General features: G+C 47.5%; 1 protein-coding gene across 1 annotated transcript in view; it reads right to left on the bottom strand.

Moving 5' to 3' along the window:
* The window catches only part of DDX11 (DEAD/H-box helicase 11), a 430,817-nt gene that overhangs the window by 138,766 nt on the left and 269,555 nt on the right, over positions 1 to 22,496 (bottom strand). The window contains exon 17 of the mRNA XM_086952822.1: positions 16,203 to 16,340. Within this exon, the coding sequence (XP_086808948.1) occupies positions 16,203 to 16,340 (138 nt within the window). The remainder of the gene's footprint in view (positions 1 to 16,202; positions 16,341 to 22,496) is intronic.

The following is a 22,496-nucleotide window of genomic DNA, read 5'->3' as shown; positions in this document are numbered from 1 at the left end:
GCCAGAGCGCTAGTGTGATCCCGGTTATGGTCTCCCTAGCAGTAAGGCAACCTTTTCATCTGGTTGTCCTCATATTGGCGCCGAGATGCTCCTTGGAGCGATTGCTAGCGCGTTATAAATGGACTCTACATCTACATCTACACCTCCGCAGCATAAATGACACTCACTAAATTCCACTGAAGACACTATGTGAGGGGCGAAAATGCAGGACGCCTTTTAGCCGTTCAACTGCACCAACGACAGGCCCATCTCTCCATATCGGCTTTATGCGCCAACTTCTTACGCACGCAATGGATAGTGCAGAGGCATGCGCCTCCTTCTATGAACACCTTTATGACTAATAATGGTGATCTTACACCTACTGAAGACCGGTTCATGTCCTCCGTTCACTTGCTGGCACTATCAGACAAAGGCAGGGCTCATTTGGCGAAGGATATTACCAACATGCTATAAGCCGGGCTTCCATGGGGAATTTTATAAGCCATGTGCACCGCAATTGGTACAGATGTTACACCAAGCATTCTGGGAGGTGTATGTAACTGCAACTTTGAGCTCCCTTTCCAATATGGCAATCATCACAGTGCTCCTTAAGGATATGAATGACCCTCTCGGCTGTGGTTCAAATCGCCCCATTTCTGTTAAATGTTGACATGAAAATTCTGGCCAAAATCCTTGCTACCTGGCTCTGACAGGTTATACAGTCTCTGATCTATTGTCAAAAGTGGGCTTCATGCTGGGCTATTCTCCCCAGAATCACATTTGTAAACTGGGTCATCTATTCTGAGATTCACACTATACTGAGGATGAACGGGTGGAACTGTCAATGGAAACAGAGAAGGTGTTCGAGCAAGCTAAATGGCCACACCTGTACTGGGTTATGGGGCGCTGAGGCTGGGACTTTATTTCTAAAGTCAACGGACCTCTAAAACGAGCCAACGGCACAGATCAACTGTGGAGGTTACCTTCCCACTGCGATTTGCATCAAGAAAAGCACCAGACAGAGTTGTTCGCTCTCTCCTTAACTCCTTCTCTGGGTTTTTGAGCCCTTGGTGATTGCCATCAGATTGTTGTCCCTTATGTTATGTTATTCTTCACCATCTCCTGAGGCGGAAGCCAGGAGAACATTCGCCATCATTTTTAAAACTTTGAGCAAACTTACTGTGTTTTTATTTGCACGATCTCCCCCTGGGCACTTATTCCAAGATTCAAAACGCACTTGGGCATCCCGCACAGCGGATATTAGCGCTGTCACGGGCTCTGAAAGAATATCGCCGCCATTACCGAGCACACCAGGCCACGCCCACTATCGTGAGGCCACGCCCCCTGCCAAAAGTATAAAAGGGCGCTGAATACAAGCGCAACCTAGATACAATCTTCACCATCTCCTGAGGCGGAAGTGGGGAGAACATTCGCCATAATTTTTAAAACTTTGAGCAAACTTACTGTGTTTTTATTTGCACGATCTCCCCCTGGGCACTAATTCCAAGATTCAAAACGCACTTGGGCATCCCGCACAGCGGATATTAGCGCTGTCACGGGCTCTGAAAGAATATCGCCGCCATTACCGAGCACACAAGGCCACGCCCACTATCGTGAGGCCACGCCCCCTGCCAAAAGTATAAAAGGGCGCTGAATACAAGCGCAACCTAGATACAATCTTCACCATCTTCTGAGGCGGAAGCCGGGAGAACATTTGCCATAATTTTTAAAACTTTGAGCAAACTTACTGTGTTTTTCTTTGCACGATCTCCCCCTGGGCACTAATTCCAAGATTCAAAACGCACTTGGGCATCCCGCACAGCGGATACTAGCGTTGTCACGGGCTCTGAAAGAATATCGCCTCCATTACCGAGAACACCAGGACACACCCACTATCGTGAGGCCACGCCCCCCACCGGCATCGCCTCCCTCCTATAAACTATGTGCATTCCCAGGACGCTCAGAGGACGAGCGCAGCGGGAGCGCCGTTTGCGTGCCAAAGGCGCGCCTAAGGCAAGCCCGCCTGCGCCCGTCCGCGCCAGGCCCAGGGCCATGCCCCCTGACCAAAAACATGTCGATAGCAGAAGATGGATTTACTCCAGACAGGAGATTCTAGCACTAAGACCTTGCACCACATGCAACCCGATGGATCCACATAAGGAAGGTAAGACATGTCTAACCTGCTCACGAACATTTGCTTTCTCACAGATTAGAGATCTTAATATGACCAACAACCAACCTAAAATAACAACTTACAGAAAATCATCTATTAAAGCAGGTCTCACCAATGTCAGATCCATGGTTAAGCATAATGTTCACACAACAGAATTAATTGAAAGCCAAAATTTAGATCTTCTATTCGTAACCAAAACGTGGGCAGACGAAGCATCCGACGCCGATCTGACCCTAGCAATCCCAGAGGGCTTCTCCATCTACAGAGCCAATAGAAAAATGAAACGCGGAGGAGGTTTAGCGATTATAGCTAAGGAGGAATTTAAGATCAAAAGTTCAGACAAAGGAAGTAACCCAGATTGTGAAACGCTAACTTTTCAATTAAAAATTACCAACAATTACACATTTAATGGCCTATTGATCTGTAGACCACCTAATGCCAAAACACCTCTAATTGAGCTGTTAAGTCCATTTCTAGAATCTAGCGTGACGAATCTTGACTATACAATTCTAGGAGACTGTAATATACACCTGGAAAAAACGTCTGACCCCAAGGTAATTTCATTTAAAGATGAAATGGCAAACTTTGATTTAGAACAAAAAGTACATACAGATACGCACTGCGCTGGCCACACTCTGGATGGAATTTTCACATCGTGACAGAAGATAAATAAAATTGATACGCTCATGATCCCGTGGTCAGACCAAAAGATGGTCTCCTTCTTCTTAGAAACTACACAGGATACAGGAAGACCGGTCAAAGCCATAAAAAAATCACATATTATGACAGGTCCAAAATCCAGCCCCAGACATTCATAGACACTCTATGCTCATCTTATCCAACTCTAGATGCAGACAGCAATAAAGCCTGTAAACAATTCAATAAATGGCTGGAGAATGCAGTCCAACTTACAGTTCCACAAAAGAAAGTTACTTTTAAAAGAAAGACCCCTTCACAGCCATGGTTCTCAGAAGCTTTGAAGGAACAAAAACAATCTTGTAGAAGAGCAGAAAAAAAATGGCGAGCCAACTACGACGTACAGCAAAAATTTGAATATAAAGCAATACTAGCTAGCTACAAAAAACTAATAACATCAGAGAAAAGCAAATACTTCGTCCAAAAAATTAATGAATCAAAAAACTCCAGTAAAACACTCTTCTCTACTGTTACAAAACGTTCAAAAATTGAAAATAACACCTCAGAAGAAATGTCATCAGAATTCTGTAACACTCTAGGTGAATTCTTCGTAAAAAAAGATTCCTCAGTTTATGAATCTTTTAAAAACCACAAGACAGAAAAGGCTAACCAGACAGATCAGGCCACCGCACAATCAACAAATTTAGTGGAACAATCAGTCCAACCCACACTGTTCCAATTTACCCCTCCAACAAAGGATCAAATCCAGAAAGAATTACTCACTATTAACTCAGGCAGCCCAACAGACCCTTGTCTGCCCAAAACAATGCAAATCTGTTCAGAACAAATGAGCCTGGTACTAGAAAAATTATTTAGTCAAATACTCGAAACTAACACCTTTCCGGATGACTGGAAAAAGATATCAATCAGACCATTACTTAAAAAATCAAATCTGGACGGACAGGAACCAAGTAATTACAGACCTATAGCCAGAATCCCTTTCGCCGCTAAAATATTAGAGAAACTCCTAAACAAACAGCTATCCCGCTACCTGATGGACAGCAACTGGCTAGACCACTCTCAGTTTGGCTTCCGTGAAGCACACAGAACAGAAACTGCTTTAATTACAGCTGTGGAGGAACTCTGGAAAGTGATGGAAAACGGAGCAAAGGCCGCCTTGATATTACTCAACCTATCGGCGGCCTTCGACACGGTCAGTCATGAGATTCTACTAAATCGCTTAAAAACAGCAGAAATACATGACTCGGCATGTACCCTCATTGAATCCTATCTAGCCAACAGAACCTTTGCAGTAGAAGTAGGAGGAGCAAAATCTAAAGCTTTTAATCTACCATGCGGGGTCCCGCAGGGATCTTCGTTGAGTCCCACCCTTTTTAACCTATACGTTGCCCCACTTGCAGAAATAATAAGAAACTGTGGTTTGACCCCAATATCATACGCTGACGACACTCAAATTGTGGTGGCCATCAACAAGGATGTAAAGGAAACAGCGGAAAAATTCCAACATTGTATGACACAGGTCAGTCAATGGATGGAAAGGAATTGCCTAAAGCTCAATGGAGACAAGAGTGAAGTGATGATACTAGGGGGTGACACAAACATCTGGTCCCCCGCCTGGTGGCCCAAGGATATGGGCAGATGCCCAGGATCATCAGAAAAAGTGAAGAATCTGTGTTTCACCCTCGATATGAATTTATCATTTGAAGCTCAAGCCAGCAAGCTGTCATCAACACTCTGGTATATTCTAAAAATGATAAAAAAAACTATTTCCATATCTACCACAGGATTCACGCAAAACAGTAGTAACAGCATTAGCATTAGCGAGACTGGATTACGGAAATGGTCTATATGCCGGAGCCAGGACAAAAGTCATAGATAAATTACAACGCTTGCAAAATGCAGCAGCCAGACTGGTTCTAGACATACCCAAGTTTGAGCCAATCAGACACAAACTAAAAACTTTGCATTGGCTGCCAATTGCAAAGAGGGTGAAATTCAAATCACTCTGTTTGACCTATAAGGCATTTCAGGGAAAAGGATCACAATTTTTGAGGTATCATCTGAAACAATATGAACTCACGAGACCTCTGAGATCCGGCCAAATGAAACTAATTACCGTTCCCAGATTTAAACGAGCTAACTGGGGAGGTAGAAGCTTCCTTGTACATGCAGCACGCACATGGAATCAACTGCCTCTTGCCATAAAAACCTGCCCATCTTTGGAATCCTTCAGAAAGGAAGTAAAAACATGGCTATTCTCTGAATAAACTTTAGACACCGTTCCAGAGATGGAAAGGATTTATCTTAGCGCCAAGACGCCTACGGGCATTCGCGCGCTTTACAAGTCGACAAATCAAATCAAATCATTTATGTTATGTAAATTTGTAGAGCGCATGGCTGCCCCAGCGAAGGGGCATACCGGCACTAAAACAGAGCTGCACAGCTTGACCAAACGAGACAGCTTAAAACGGAGGAAGGAGGAATGTTTTCACAGCTTATATATGGGGTACCAACCTCAGAGGGACCCATTATTTCTTTCCTATACGCTGACGACATCCTGATGAAGGTCTCACAATCACGGACGCCCATACCAGCTCTGATGTCTTTATTAGATTCTTTCTCTGAATTTTACTGTCACTGTGTGAACTGTGAGGCGATGCAGATGTCACTAATCACGACCAAAGGGGGTGAGGGAAAATAGATACCGAAGGGCCTGAAATATGTGGGCATTCGTATCTCCAGGTGACTGCACCATTTGGCACACAAGAACATATCCCTTCTGCTGGCGTCCACTCACCTTACTTTGCGAAATGGACGTATCTCCATTTATCTCTGGTGGGCGGAGTGCAGGGCGTCAAGAATAGAGACCGCTCCAAGGTTCAACAATGTACTGGGGATGCTATTGATTAACATTCTCAGGTCTCTCCTGGTCCCCACTGATTCTCTGATTTGAGGTTTCATTTGGGGGACCGATAAACCCAGTATCAAATTCCCAAGCGCCTTGCCGATACGTAAGTGTGGGGGGTGGGAGGTGTGCATTGGCTCCAGGGGTGATATCCAGACAGGCGTTTTTCCAAACCTACACCGGAGGCATCTTTTGGCAGGGTAAGTGGGTCATGTATGCACACCCCAAAGGCCTGGACTTCACCCCTTGAGATTCATGGTTCTTTTTTCTGGGAACCTCAATTGAAATTCACCTAATTTAAACTGCTGCATAACTGGCACTGATTTACAGTGTGACTGAACAAGGGAGATCTGTTAACGCACCATACCTGTTGTCATTGTGGGTAGGTGGGATGTGACATGGAACACATCCTATGGTCCTGTCCAGCATTTGGCTCCTACTGGTCTGAGGTATAGGCAACCCTGGGTGGCTCAGGACTGATCCGAATGCTACACACGCCCAGTTTGGTCCTCTTTTATGATATGGGTGGCTGTGATGTACCTACTGGTTGGCGTTGAGCCTGACCATTCCCAAACTCCGCATTTTACACCACTGGAGGAAACCATTGGTGCTTTCAGGGGCCGCATGGATCTCCTAAGTGGCTAAAGTGGCGGAAAGTACATATACAATGCATATGCAATAGATATACAAGAGGAACGACCACATGGATGCCTACTCCTGAATTTGGGTGCCATTCCTTCGACCAACACCCATGCAGGTCCACACGATGAGGTATACTCCAACTGTTACACCTTTGCCCGCGGGGAATGAGCCGGAGCCCCAGGCTCAATATTTGACGGATCTGTAGCTCCTGTTTCTTGAAGTCCTGGTGGGCATTTATTAGAGATCCTTGTAGGAACGTACAAGTTACTTACCTTCAATAACTATGTATTTGGTAGCGATGATTCTAGCCGCAGATTCCTTAACGTAGAATATCCCCCAGGCGTGAGACTGGACCCGGAAAACTTTCTTGATCAGCATCTCTGAGCGCCGGGGGGCGGTGCCACAGGACTTTGCCCGACGTCCTCCGCGGGCGTGACGTCAGTGAGGTCTCATAAGCCCCACACCAGCGGAGAACTTTTCCGCGCCACAACGCGGAGGCATCACAACAAAACTGAGGAGAGCATGGGAACAGTGTGCGAAACCCAAGAAAAAATCTAGAGAAATAAAAAGGCGAGGCACACCACTCGACAGCCCCAAGGCACCAGAAGGCGACAAAAGCGGGCCAGAGCAGAAAAGGAGCAGAGCACCACACTAAGGAAAAACTCAATCAAGCCAAGGCTAGAGCCATCCTGAATGCACAAGCATGTGATAGTGCCTCAACAGAAAGGGAGAGATATACAGAGAGAAAAAGAGGAAGAAATTCCGCAACTACAACCACAAGGGGAAGGGTCACAACCCCGGGACAGAGGATCAAAAGTAACCCAACCCTAGATCACATACAGGGCATACCTCCTGAAAGGAGGAGGAGGCAAGGACAGGGAACCCATCTGCGGACCACAGTGCCATCTGAAGGGAACAGGAGTCCAAGGACAGGTAAAAGAACCCCCACGACGAAGACCATGTGGGGATCAGAAACGCCAACAACAGAGGGAAAGAGCAGGGTAGGCCCACACGCGGAACAAAAACCAGCTGAAGGGAGCCTGACCGGAAGAAAACTAAGAGAATACCCACAGAAGAAAATGATACCCAGAGGGAGGCAACAGCAGAAACCCAAGCAGAGGGTCCTCACAGAAACGGGGAGGAAAGGTGGGTTGTGAAGGAATCTGCTGCTAGAATCTTCTCTACCAGATATATCGTTACTGAAGGTAAGTAGCTTGCACATCTGATAGAGACTACTAGCTGCGTATTCCTTAACGTAGAATAGATACCCTAGACATACCCAAAGGGAAGGAGGGTCTATGAAGGGACCCACCAGCCTGGACTTAACACAGGGCCCGAGGGGATGAGTCAACCGGACAGGGAACAAAGCCCTGTCCCCCCAGGCAAAAAAGAACCCCCTCATCCAGAAGACCACCAGTCCCAGAGGGGATGCGGGAAGACAAGCAAAGAGGCGGCCCGTCGTCTCCCAGAAGGAGGAAACAAGAACAAGGCGAAGGGAGGCCAGAACGCCCGAGCCCCCCCAAAGTACCAAGGATCTCCACTACAAGTCTCATTGGCGTAGGCAATGCAGAGGAGTACCAAGAAAGAAGAGCCAAGGAGGGCCTGGACACACACCCCACGGGAGGGGCCGTCACACACGGGCCCACAAAAGAAGTGGAACCAGGCAGAGTTACAATGCTAAAACGCAGACAGCAGGCCAGCCAAGGCTAGTGACACAGCGATCCAGAAGAAGGACAGACTGTGGCGCAACGCAAGCCACTCCAAAACCATTAGTAATAATAATAATAATAATAATAATAATAATAATAATAATAAAGGGGTTTATAAAGCGCCTGGTGACGCCTCCCGGCGTATCCCCGCACTGTGGAGAAGGGTCAGAGTGCAGTAGGAGAGGGAGGGCCTAAAGGGCAAAAAGGTAGGTTTTTAACATTTTTCTGAAGATGGCTTCATTGTTCGCCAGCCTAATATTAGTGGGAAGGGAGTTCCATTTGCAGGCTGCCAGAGAACGGAAAGAGCGACCTCCCATTCTAGATTTTTTTATACGGGGGTCTTTAGAAGGCCCGTTCCCATCGAGCGAAGGGCTCTGTTCGGCCTGTAGGGAACGGCTAGGTCAGACAAGTAGGACGGTGCTTTATGAGTGATGATTCTATAGCACATGAGGAGTGCTTTGAATAGAATTCTCTTCTTTATAGGCAGCCAATGAAGGGTTGCCAGGGTAGGTTTGGAAGCTACTCTTCTGGGAAGTCTCAACACTAGCCGTGCTGCAGAGTTTTGAAGCACCTGTAGTCTCCTGACATTCTTTTCCGAGGTACCCAGAAGAAGCACGTTGCCATAGTCCATACGGGAGGATACTAGGGCCCGAGTCATGGTACGCCTGGCCTCCAAGGGGAGGAGGTCCAGGGTATGGTTGAGAGTTTTCATAATTCCAAAGCACTTTCCTACGATTTTATTTACATGGCTGTCAAATGAAAGTTTAGTGTCCACCCAGACACCTAGATTCTTTGCTTCCCTGCCAGGAGTGGGTAATGGTCCCAGACAGGGTGGCCACCAGTCTTTGGTCCAGCTATTGTCATTACCTCCTATTATTAACACCTCAGTTTTCGAGCCGTTAAGTTTGAGGCAGTGTTGGGTCATCCACTCTGCAAGATTGCTCATACAGGTTTTGAAATTTTCGGCGGCCAGGGAGGGATCTTGAGACAGGGAGATCAGCAATTGCGTATTGTCGGCGTAAGAGACTAGCTCTACGCCGTACGATTGGACCACCCCTGCCAGCGGGGCCATATATAGATTGAACAGGGTGGGACTCAGGGCAGAGCCTTGAGGTACCCCCTGTTCAAGAGCTATGCTGTCAGAGAGAAAGTTGCCTCTCTGAACCTGAAAGCACCGGTTGGTTAAAAAAGCTTTCAGCCAACCCAATGCCTCCCTGGTGACCCCCGCTTTGTTTAGACACTGTAGCAAGATGGAGTGTGCTACAGTGTCAAACGCGGCACTTAGGTCAAGCATAATGAGTGCCATGGTCTTACCCACACCTGCTCCTTCCCGTAAGGTTTTGGTCGCTCTCAAGAGCGCTGTCTCAGTAGAGTAGCCCGACCTGAAACCAGACTGAGAGCTATGTAGAGCATTTTGAGATTCAAGGTGGGCCATGAGTTGAGTGTTGGCTATTTTCTCTGCAACTTTAGCAAGATAGGGTAGCAGAGAGATCGGTCGTAAATTCTCTAGGGTCTCCTGGCTCACATTAGGTTTTTCTTTATAGGAAGTACGATAGCTTTCTTCCAGTCTTCAGGCAGACAGGCTGTGGAGAAGGAGACTTGGAGCACGTGTCTGAAGTACGGCTCCAAGACAGCTAGACTGTCTACTAGTACTTTGGGAGGTGCAGGATCCCGAGGGGAGCCTGATTTAATGCTTCGGCAGGTTTTTAAGAGGATGTCCGGCGGGGGAACAGCGAAATTTCGTAGGCATGATTCTGTGGAAGCGGCATAATCTCTCTCAGCAAAGTCTTGGCCAGGTTTTATGTTAGCAGAGAAGTTGGCATATATGTCAGTGATCTTGCCTGAAAAGTACTTAGCGATTTTGTTGCAAGTATCCACCGAATCAGTGTGGGATGAGTTGTTAAAGGTAATTACAGGGATCTCTGTAAAGATCTTGAATAGCTCTTTCGAGGAGCTCTCTGCTTCCATGATGCGAGAGTTATAGTGGGACGCTTTGGAGACTCGAATCATTTTGTTATAGTCTTTTTGAGCTTTTTTGTAGAGGGTTTTAATATTAGGGCAAAAATTGGTGCGCCATGTCCGCTCAAGTTTTTTACAGGCAGATTTGGCTAGGCGTAGTTCCTGGGTAAACCACGGGTTAGTTTTCCTGGCCCTTTTAGCGTTGGCTAGCGTACGAATCGGGGCAGTGCTGTCTAAAGCGGTGATAATGCATGTTTGTAGCTGATTATAGGCTGTCTCACAGTCAGACCCTTCTGGAGGTCCAGCATTCTCAAGTACTTTTATGAAGGTATCAAGGGAGAAATTTTTCCATTTTCTACATTGATAGCGTTGAGCACTATCAGTAGTGATTTCGGTGTCAGCAATATGTATTTGCATAGGAATTACGAAATGATCAGACCAAGGTACCGGTATTGGAGACAGAGAGTGTACTCCAGTCCAGTTGCCAAATATGGGGTCCAACAAATGTCCTAGTTGGTGAGATGGGTCTTGGTTCTTAAGTTCAAGCTGTAAGGAGAGCAGTTCGGACTTTATGTCCGAGGCCTCATTATCAAGGGGGTCATCAAAGTGGACATTCATGTCTCCCAACACTAGCATTCTGGTTTTTCTTAGTGCTAAATGTGCCGTGGCCTCCATAAGGCTGGATGTAAAATCGTGAAGCCTTCCAGGGGGTCGATAAACAAGGACGCCCAAGAGGGAGTAATTCGGCCCTATTATGATGGTGAAGGAGCCGGCTTCACTATGATCTATCGAGAGAGGAGATAGGGAGCATTCTAAGGGTGCTTTGGTAGCAATAGCAATTCCCCCACCTCTGCCATCCTTCCTATCGAGACTGGAGAGGGAATAGCCGGGTGGCATGGCCTCTATAACATCAGGGTCTGAATGTTCGCCTAACCAGGTCTAGGTAAGAAACAAGATGTTGAGATCCTCATCCTCAAGTAGATGATATATTTGAGTGCAATGTTTCCTAAGGGATCTGCAATTCAGCAGTGTCGCTTTTAGCAGCCCTTTCGTGTTGGAAGGAGTAAGGGGTATTTCAGGAGTAAAGGGGCATATGGTGCAGCTGTGTAACGATAATGCCTCCATAGAATGTTTACATGGAAGGGTAGTGATAGGACATAGATCAAGCAGTTCCTGTCTATCATACCTTATGTCGGGGGACTTAGAAGAGCCAGGGTTTATGGCCCCGCGCCCCGTCCGGCCGCGGACGGGCGCAGACGGGCTTGACTTTGGCTCGACTTCGGCGCGCTTCCGGCACGCCCGCTGCACGCGTCCGCTGCGCGGTCGCTGACCGAAACACATTTATAGGGGAGGTAGGGGGCGCTAGAGCGCTTACCTGTCAGCCCTGAGCCCGGAAGTGCTAGGCTCCTCCTCACCCTCCGCTTCAAACGCCCAAGAATGGAAGCGGCGGACCGGGGCAGGAGTGGGCGGAATGCGTGGTCCCCCAAGCTCTGAAATCAGCCTGGAGGTGAGGTGCAGTTACAAATTACAAAGTAGTGACACATAAAGAAACGTTTTTAAAAATTAGCCTTAGCTCGCTAAATTAAAAACAGAACGCTATTACAGCAGCGCAAGCAGTGTGACCGCCTGGGTTAGAAGCGCTAAGTAGATTGAGCCCGCCTCTGCCACCGGCAAGACTCTTCTCCACAGCGCGAGTGCGTTTTCCTGACCTTAAGTAGTAGACCACTCACAGCGTCGCTAGAGCGCTGACCTGTCAGCCCTGAGCCCGGAAGTGCTAGGCTCCTCCTCACCCTCCACTTCAAACGCCCAAGAATGGACGCAGCGGACCGGGGCGGGAGTGGGCGGAATGCGTGGTCCCCCAAGCTCTGAAATCAGCCTGGAGGTGAGGTGCAGTTACAAATTACAAAGTAGTGACACATAAAGACACGTTTTTAAAAATTTGCCTTAGCTCGCTAAATTAAAAACAGAACGCTATTACAGCAGCGCAAGCAGTGTGACCACCTGGGTTAGAAGCGCTAAGTAGATTGAGCCCGCCTCTGCCACCGGCAAGACTCTTCTCCACAGCGCGAGTGCGTTTTCCTGACCTTAAGTAGTAGACCACTCACAGCGTCGCTAGAGCGCTGACCTGTCAGCCCTGAGCCCGGAAGTGCTAGGCTCCTCCTCACCCTCCGCTTCAAACGCCCAAGAATGGACGCGGCGGATTGGGGCGGGAGTGGGCGGAATGCGTGGTCCTCCAAGCTCTGAAATCAGCCTGGAGGTGAGGTGCAGTTACAAATTACAAAGTAGTGACACATAAAGAAACGTTTTTAAAAATTAGCCTTAGCTCGCTAAATTAAAAACAGAACGCTATTAGAGCAGCGCAAGCAGTGTGAGTGCCTGGGTTAGAAGCGCTAAGTAGATTGAGCTCGCCTCTGCCACCGGCAAGACTCTTCTCCTCCAGTAAGAGATTGCACCTGCGACATACTGTAATGCCACGGAGAGCAAAGGCCCGAAGGACAACCACGACTCCCAGCACATGACTGAGCTATATAATAGCTACCATAAAGAATCAAGAGAATTCATAATTGGGTGTGTGACTGACAAAACCCGCTCCACTGTATTTCAGGTGTTGTAGCACACCCTGGTGACGCTAGGCCGCCAGGGTGGGCCCCGATGATGAAGCATGTCACCACTAGGCTGGTGAGTGAGGGGTTATAAAAAAAAAAGGATAAATTCTTTCCTTTTGTCAGTCACACACGCCATTAGGAATTCTCTTGATTCTTTATGGTGGTACTCCTCTTTTTGTTTATCTAGTCCTTTACCAGGGGAACAGGAGTACTCTCTGTTCACCTACGGTGAACACGATCCCTTGCTCTCCCCTTTGTTAGTCTCTATATAATAGCTACCAATACCCCACATAGGGCATGTTACGTCCCAAGACATGGGAACCCTCTTAGGAAAAAGTATCCGCAGCAGAGGACAAACAAAAAAGACCTGCAGAGGAACTGCCAATCAGTCAAAAAGAATACACAAAAGGCCCAATCTCAGGACCAACAGGACTTACCAACAGACAAAACCAAAATCAAAAAGGGGCCGGACCAGCAGCCAACAGCACCAAAGTCCTAACAAAAGAACCAGAAGGCACAACAATCACACAGAACACACACAACCGGGGCTACTCGCAACAATTCCCCAGAACACAATTGAAGAACAACTCCCAAAAAACCAGAATGACTCACCGTTCACTGAGGAGGAGAAGGACGAAGCCCCGCCAGAAACCTCTCAGTGGCAGAGTCCGCAGGGGCGTGGAACAAAAGAGTGCCATCAAAAGGAAAGTCCACCAGCCGTTCCCTAACGTTCAACGGGAACACATTATCCCGTAGCCAGGCATATCGGCGAAGGGCCACAGAAGTAGCCATGGTACGACCAAGCACCTCCGAAATGTCCAGAGCGTAGCGAAGCATGAATGGCGCCAACAAATGGTTCTGCAGATCAACACAGGCACCCTCCTGAGAAACAGCAGACAGAGGGGACTCAGCCGAGACCCACAAGCAAGAAGTGGCCCTAGCCAAGACACAAAGAGTGTTAAGGGCCCACAAGGCCGCGCTGGTGGAGGCGAAGATATTGCGCCCCAGGAATCTAACCAGAGGGCCTCCCGTGACAGGGGAGAAAACACCGATGGCAGGGAGGGAAAGGCAGTCTGTGAAAGAGGGCCCCTGGTAGAAGGGTGAAGGGAAAGACAGACAGGGTCATGCGGCGCAGGGCGGTGGCGGTGCAGAAGTTGTTGAAGCACCGGGTCCCCCCTGGCGGGCCGCCCCCAAGCCCCTAAAAGTGTGGAGCGAAGCCTCAAAGGGAAGAAGCAGCTCCCGACCTCCAGAAGATGATCCGTGGGGAAATGGGCAGCTAGATAGCCCATGCGAAAGATACTCAAAGCCGTGGAAACAGCCCGAGTGAAGGCAGCACGCACCTCCGTAGGGCCCCGCGGTTGAGAAAGGAGCACCTCTGTGGGCAAAGGCTGCAAGCTAAGGCGAACGTTCCACAGTCCCACCAGTGGAAGGAAAGGCCAAGCTCGGAAAGGGGGAAAAGGGACCGAGGAATGGGGACCCGAGGCGCCTCCGGCGAAGACTACGGTCGCGGCGACGGCGAGTAGCCGTCCTTAAACAACGCCGGGGAAAAAGCCAAGACGCGCAACCCGTCTCCAGAGAAGATGAAATCATCAACCGCCGAACCTCTGGAGAGGAGGGGCATCCGAAGACTAATCAACAACCCGACGCTGGCCTGGAGCAGTACAGTCCGCGACTGGGGGCAGGTCAACGTCGACCGGCGCCGAAGGGGACGCCGGAACAACCTCCACCACAAAGCACGGCACAGGAGACCGCACCTGGGCCGGAGCCGGGGTGGCTAAGGAACGGCGCCGAAAAGGCGTCGACTCGAGCCCCAACGAAGCAGCCGCCTGCCAGAAGGGACGAGGGGGGCTCGAGGACATGCCGCGACCCCTAGCCGGCCCCTGCAGCGCCGCCAGAGCAAGCAACTGCTGGCGCCTGAGCGGCGTCACCTTGGCCTCAGACAAGGCCGCCGCCTGCCCCGAGCCCCGGCAACCTCCCGCGACACCACAGGGATCCCAGCGAGGGTTTGCGGTGAGGCAGAGGCGCTGTGGTCTGAAGGAGGGAACCCCAAAGGGTAGCACCCCGACGGCAACATAACCTCCGAACCTGGAGCCGAACCCGTCGGCGCCGGTGCCGGAGCCATCGGCAACGCAGCAGAAGTCCCAGCTTGCGGCAAGGGATCCGCAGACGTCCCATGAGGAGAAGGAGGAGCCAACGCGGCCTGCAGGGCTGCCGCTTAGGCCTCCATCTGGGCTCTAGTCGCACCCGTGCCACAAAACAGCGGATAGGGTGGCAACGCTCGCGCCGCACCACCCGTGGAGAACCCACACCCCCAACAGGCCGGGGACCAACCCGCGGGGGCAAACTGCGACACTTACCAACAGGTGAGCAACACTCTTGCGGCCTGGTAGAATGACGATGTCGGAGACGGAGTTTCTTGAAACCGCCTGTGGGGGACGGAAGCGGCGCAAAACGCCAACCTGGACATGCATGCCAAAAGGAGTTTCAACCGGCGCTCCCACTGGGACTTCGGTTTCATTTGCTGACACGCCTCACAGTCTGTAGAGTCGTGGTGCTCCCCCAAATACCACATGTAGATAGAGTGAGGATTCGTCGCCGACATCTGGCGTGCGCAAGACCAGCACGTCTTGAAGCCCGAAGGCATTCGCACACTGTTCTCAAGAAAAACGCTCAAGGCAAAAAAGGGAGGCCTGAAACAGGCCAGAGTACACGATCCGGGTCTGCGTTGCACGTGGAAAAGAAGAAAACTGACGTCAGCGAGCCAGGGTGGGGCTTACGTGATCTCACTGACGTCACGCCCGTGGAGGACGTCGGGCAGAGTCGCGTAGCACCGCCACCCGTCGTGCAGAGATGCGGGGCAAGAAAGTTTTCGGGGTCCAGTCTCAAGCCTGGGGGATATTCTACGTTAAGGAATCTGAGACTAGTAGTCTCTATCAGATACTAACATACATACTCTGATTTACAGCCTCCCACCTGCTATCCCTCACAATGGTTAACACTCCCAGCTGGTTCCTGCTCAGCACGCATGCCCTAAGTATGCATAGTGTATTCCTGCTAGTGATTGGGACTCTCTGGATTGAGTGTGTGATGCTGTGTTTTATACCTCTGCTCAAAGTGCATTTTGCTTGCTTTTTCTATATTTATTTTACTTTCTACTTGTGTCGTTTTTTGGTTCATTGATTTCCTCTCCAGGGTACTTGATGATGGGCACTTGATGCCACTGCACTTCTGTTGATAAGCCAATGAAGAATTGATGCAAAAAAAACTGTGTACAACAAGGTGATTTAAATGATTTTTTTTTAAATAAAAAAGAGAACAAATCACGGAGTTTCTGTGCGAATCACAAACAATGTATTTTATAAAGACATTCTATATATTTCTAAACTAATGAACTGATGCAAATCAAACACTGAGGTATGAGGTTTTGCAAGATTTGAAATCAAACTGTCAAGGCCTAAAGTCTCCTAGCACAAAAGCGAGTAAAATAAGCCCGATCCATTGCTCAAAAAACATTAAATAAATGCATTAAAGTGTTACTTCAACATTAAAGGTTGTGTAGATAGTTTAGTTACCTTGTTTATTGATGATCACTCGCCCATCCTTATTGGTACTGGTGAGTGCTGAGAGAAACCCTTCGATGAGCATTAGGGGAGAAGCCATGCGCGGCTGGCCAATCTCAATCGTTTCATCTGGTGTAGTAACCAGGCTGGCTTAAAGAGACAAGCAGGCAACATTGGTGTAAGGTATTTAGGGAACTTCTACATCTATTGCAAAAATGTAGCAAACAGGTTAGAAGGAAAAAATAAGCACACAGATTCAAATGCAGCAATAAATGGGGCTTCAACTACGAAAAAACAATAAATATGGAGAGAGCCAATGGCTTATGAAATGTCCAATCCAAGCTCTGTAAATAAGTAGCCACTAAATAGGTCACACACATGGCACTATTTAACACCAACAATAATAGTTCACTTTTTTCCAGACAACAGATTCATTAGTGCTGAGAAAGCATGTTCACTACGCTGAACAGTTATGCGGCAGGTGTACAAAGAAGAAAAATGTCAAGAAAAGAATGATGGCTAGTGCAGAGGGTTGAAGACCGCTAGGGCATTACTAATGCAATTAAAGCCAGGGGCCACATCAGTAAATGTCACAGGTCATCTCCTCGAGAAAATGTACTTACTTGCAACCATAATGCTTTGTCATGGGAATGTTAACTGAATTCATGAAGAAAGAGCTGCTCCACCTTTGTGTGGGACACCTGAATACTTAATAAACAATAACGTGTGTGTGAGAGTTCAAGTGTTTTTAAGGTAAACCTCTATACTAGCACTGTATGAGCAGAAAATTTGAACTTTCCTAATGCTTTCTCTTCAAGTGTAAAATGAATAATACGGAGCCGAAACATTTAGATAGAAAAAAACTAGCCTGGACCTTAGCACCCATGGTCGTCCATCCAATCTAAAAGGGCAGTGCTATGATCATTGAGTAACAGCTCATTTCAAAACATCAAGGAGGAATTTAAGCCATAAGAATGGACTGGCCACCTAGCTCCCCTCTTAGGGTTTCCCAGGGAAGTGGGTGGGTTGCTTCCGTATTAAGCAAAAATATCCCTGACCGAGAACTAAGATTCCAAGTGCATTACCATACCTTCACCATCACAGGATGTTTGCTCATAATAATGGACAGTGAATAGAACAGGAAGCTCATCCCCATCTCCTCCTACAGTGAACGTAAAACAGGGAGAATAACTAGACAGCCATTTGATAATCAAGCAGAATTTGCAACCTTACTTGGCCCTTTGGGGACTCTAACTGTGCAGATCTGTGCCGAGATCTTCAGGTTAATTTGTTTGTGAGATAGGCTCGATTAGTTACCTTCCCACATGTACAATAAGCCCTGGGATTTCTTGTAAGGGAGGTCTACCTTTTAGTACAAACATATGCATGATACGCTCTACAAACCAACGTACTACTTAGACTTGGTCATGACTTTATAGATGGAACCATACCAGAAAACAATTGCCTAGGCTAATTAATCTTTTTTGTCTTGATTTTCCATTACTGAAGATCCCTTTTCATTATGTAATGGGACATTTCTACAGGTGTGGCAGGACACAGAAAGAAAAAGGAGGAAGTGAGCTTAAGTTAGACTTAAAACAGATTTGTTTGTACGAAGGGATAGTGTATGCAGTTAATGAGAGAACATTGGCTCGATCTCACTGACTTTGAGAAAGGTCTTTCACATGTTCATCAATTGTTACTTCCTATTACATCTGGTGCACTAGCACTTAAATGTGTTTTCTTAACTTTTTGCTTTGCAGAAGTCCCTAATAAAAGTCAAGCTGATGTTTTTCACAACTGTATAGAAATAGGCATATAATACTGTTGCACAAGACAATTTTTTTACTAGTTATTCTCATTCAAAGAGTATTAGCTTTCTTATTTAGTATTAACAAAAGATATTGTGAATTTCCCTAAAGCCGTTCCTCAAGCCCGCTTAACTGTTGTCTTAATTCGCGTTGAGCAACCAAAAGGAATTTAAGGAAACATGATTTGTCTTGAGCTCTGGCAGATCTATGTGATACAATGACTTTATTTAAAACCATGGCCCCTGAGAAACAAGTTACTTACCTTGGGTAGTGCCCTTTATGGTGGATACTTTATCTAATTGTAGAATATCTCCAGGCACCAGACCTGTTCCAGAAAAAGTTCACAGCAGAACCCCTGCACGCCGGAAGGCGGCGCTGCGGGGGCTCTGCAGTGACTGTTCCACCTGGAAGTAACAGTGCAGAGCAGCATACAAGCACCACCTCTGCGTGCGGACATCATTTTTATTCTTAACTTCGTTGGAGCTCTTGGACACTGAGCACAAAACCAATCAGAGAAACCAGTGTGCAGATCTCTAAGTTGGGACATAACCTGTTTAAATGAAAAAATAGGTATTCCACAGAATAGGAAGGTGGGAGGGCAGTTGTGAAACTGCAGTTAGACCAGAAAGAGAGTTAGCAAAGATAAATAACTTTTTCCTCTGATGGATACTTCTAACGGAAGATTACTTACTTTTAGAATAGATATCCAACCAGTACTTCCCAAGACAGAGCACCTGTGGAATGGGCTCAGACTAACAAGTCCTCCAGGACCGAACGGCCAAAATGCCCTTCTCATCAGACCTGGAAGTCACGGCAGTAGTGCTTTGTGAATGTGTTCACTGGTGCCCTCTTTGCGACTTGGCAGATATCGAGAACACATGCTTTGTGTGCCTTGACCCTGTTGGAATGAGCCCTCAGTCCTTCTAGAGGCTGCTTCTTGGCCACTGCATAGCAGCTCTTAATGCAGAGGATTATCCACCTTGACAAAGTCCTTTTCTGTGTCGTCGTTCAGTACTTCGCCCTAAAGAAACCCCACAAAATCTGATAGTCTACTTTATTTGTTTTGGTACAGTCGATGAAAAAGCTCAAGGTTCTCTTGGGGTCCAGCCGATGGACTCTCTCCTTCCTCTTTCAAGGGGTGAAGTAGAGCTAAGAACGTTGGGAGGGTAATGGATTGTCCAATGTGAAAAGGAGTCATAACATTTGGCAGAAAGGGTGCCCTGATCCTCAACACCAGTTTATCTGGGAAAACTGTGGTGGAAGGCGGCTGGACAAGAGAGTTCGGTGCTCATTCATGGAGGGGCTGAAGTAATCACAACGCAGAAGGCAGAGTCAGAAGACCTCGCGTGCATCTGGGCATAGGCTTGAAGGGAGCACACATGAGGAAAGTCAATCGGGACCAACAAACTGTGGCATCACAGACAGTTTTAAGGGGAACATGTAGGTTAAACCTTTAATAAACCTCACAGGTGAGTTAACAAGGACGCTGGTTCAGCAAACACAAAGAAAGTCAAATGGGCCGACAATTAACCTCGAATGGTGCCCACAGCAATTCTTTGCTGGGCAAAAGACTAAACAAACGATAAAGCATTCACCAGTTGGGCTGAAAAGGGTCTGTGTTGTGGGCTCCACAGCAGGACACACATTAGTCCCATCTCCTGGCACAAATAGACTTTGGAGAAGAACGCAGCGCAACCTCGGTGGTAGATAAAACGCAGGTAAGAACTGGCACAGGTACAGGACCTTGCCCTACTTCTGCACCTGAAGATCCTCCTGAAGCGATAGCCTGATTTGAGGGCAGATGCTCATGCACGGGGAGGCAGAGACATAAAGGCGTACAAATGTCCTGTGCTACACTCTAGCTAGTTCTTGGAAACTCCAGCTTTTAAAAAGTCTTGACACTGCACATTCTCGACAGGGGTGAAGAGACTTAGCTTGGGTTCGCCCGACTGTTGGAATATGTCTTGTGCCACCTCGGGGTGTAACACTCATTTGTGATGCACAGGGCTCTGCCAGAAGATATGGTCCTGCTTTGTGTTTAAAGATCCTGACAGGTGGTTCACAGTCAGGAGCATGCCATGATGCTTCAGCCACAACTAGGGGCATAATGTTGGCGTAAGACCTCTTGGCACCGGCCCCAGCACCCCACTCCATCCTGGCCTAGTACATTACCACATGGCAGTAGTGTTGTCTGTGAGAACGTATACCAGGCTCTTCTTGATGGATCGTAGGAAGGTCTTCAAAGCCAGGTGAATGTCCCCCAACTCCAAAGATTTATGTGGAGTCAGGTTTCAGCTGGAAACCAGAATCCTTGGATATCTACCTCTCCCAGATTAACTCCACAACCCAGTAATGATGCATCCACCACCACTGTCAGCTCTTGGAGGGGTAGGGAGAGGGGTTTGCCATTATTCCCATTGCAGTCAAGCAACCACCACTACATAACTGTTGCAGTCTCCTTCGACACTTGGATGCAATCCAACACATTTCCTTGGTGCCAAGCCCACTGTGACTTCAATTCCACCACAGAGTCTGCATATGCCACCTGACAGTTGACAAGCAAGATACAGAAGACCTGGAGGTGAGGAAGACTCAGAAACACTCTTACTGGGAACCATGCCAAGGCTGAAACATTGGGATTACAGCCCTCATGTCCTGGTGTTCTGACAGAGGGAAGGCCCTGAACTGCACTGCTTTCAAGAGGACTCCTATAAAGGAAACCTCTGCGAAGGAGTCCGGTCAAACTAGGAAGAACTGTGCCTCTGGGGACCTGCGGGTTGCCTGATCGATCTGAGTCTTAAACCAAGAATGGAACTGGGTTGACTGTTGTGGTAGCGGGGGCCTGGCACTGCCAGTGCACCAAACCTCTTCGGTAGCCCAAAAAGGGTAGAAATTGTTGAAGAAACTGTCTGTCAGAGATCAAAAGGTCCAACGAACCCACTGTGGCACGGCTCACCTTAAAGTGTTCCAGGGCAGAATCAGCATTCTCACCACATAGGACAGATAGGTCAAAAGGCAAAGACATAAGGGCCAGCTCGACATCTCCAAAGAAGACCGTAAACCTCACCCCTGTAGGGGTGCAGACTGCTCATTCCAAACAATCAGTGATGTACGGGCCATTATGATTTACATATTTGGCTGCATCCTGACCATCCTGAATGGTTTGAGCCAGGGAGGCCTAAAATTCCTTAAGGACTGTCAGCAAGATCTCGCTGACCATAACCCAGAAGACATGTATGTAATGTCTGAGTAGGTAGTTGGCATGATGTTATGGGAATGCTGACCGACGAGAACATTTGGTTACTGAATTCCTCAAGCCTCTTTGATTCTCGGTCTTGGTAGTTCTGGGGAAGGAATTTGGTTCATCTAGTGCAAGGCAGCACCACCAAAGTTCTGGAGAAGGATACTGAGTCAAAAAATCAGGGTCCCTACGTGTGGATCTGTGGCATCTGGCTACCTACCTGATACGCAGTGGGCAATAATATATTCCCCATCATTTCCAATGTCAACCCCAAGTGGTCAACCACATTTGTGGTCTTCTGTATGATGTTTGGAAAAGTGTTTTCAGTTATCTGCAGAAGCTGGCCATTCCACATCAAAGTCCATACGAAAAAACAAGCATCAGCCCATTGACAAAAGAAGTTCAAAGAATGGGTCAGGCCCTTGGACGTACTAGGTTCACGACTATAAAAAATATACACTGAAGCAAAATACTCCACCTTCAAAAAAATGAGAAACACCAAAATCACATGTTTTTTTTCAACTTTGTTCAGTGTAAATGGTGATTAGTTGAGACCAACAGCCCGATTTGTAAAAACATTGGTAATGAAGGGACTTACCCATCACTCTACACTTACTACTCCTCTTTTTCCCAATTTCCTACGGTCCAACATAGTTGCAGGGCAACATATTTGGCACTGTACAAGACGCCTCAGATAATTATATGTAAATGACATTTATTTAAAAAACAAATGATGGCAAATTTCAATAACGCGAACCTTGTTTTTTGATGCAAGTATCCAAAAAGCATGGCACATACTTGCTGTTCTACTTCACACTCTGCTTTAGGTCCTGAAAGACAAACCACATGGTCATCTGACCTCCCTAAATTCATTGCTTGCGCTATCACGTGGCTAGGTTAGGCACAGGAAAAAAACTATACCATTTGACATGTATACCTTTCTAAAGTTGCCGTCTTTTGCCACACACTGACTTTTACCACACATTTGCTTACGTGACAGTGCAGGATTAGTTTCTCTGAATCCACATTGCTTTAAATTCCATTTCGTAAGTATACTATCACAACATCTTGTACATTCGGTACAAGGCCTGAACATATGTTGTGAAAATGTTGTTGTTTATTATTCGTTCATATGGCGATGGCGCCATCAGAGACCATAAACAATGTGAGCTTGGCTGAAGCCTCTACACGTAAGCATGAATGCTATTAAAAATACAAGCGCATTTCCGTTCTGTAACTGGAGGAGCACTCTGC

This window comes from Lissotriton vulgaris, chromosome 1_2 (genome assembly GCF_964263255.1).
Source record: "Lissotriton vulgaris chromosome 1_2, aLisVul1.2, whole genome shotgun sequence".
Lineage (NCBI taxonomy): Eukaryota > Metazoa > Chordata > Amphibia > Caudata > Salamandridae > Lissotriton > Lissotriton vulgaris.
This window is presented reverse-complemented; position numbering and strand designations above follow the sequence as displayed.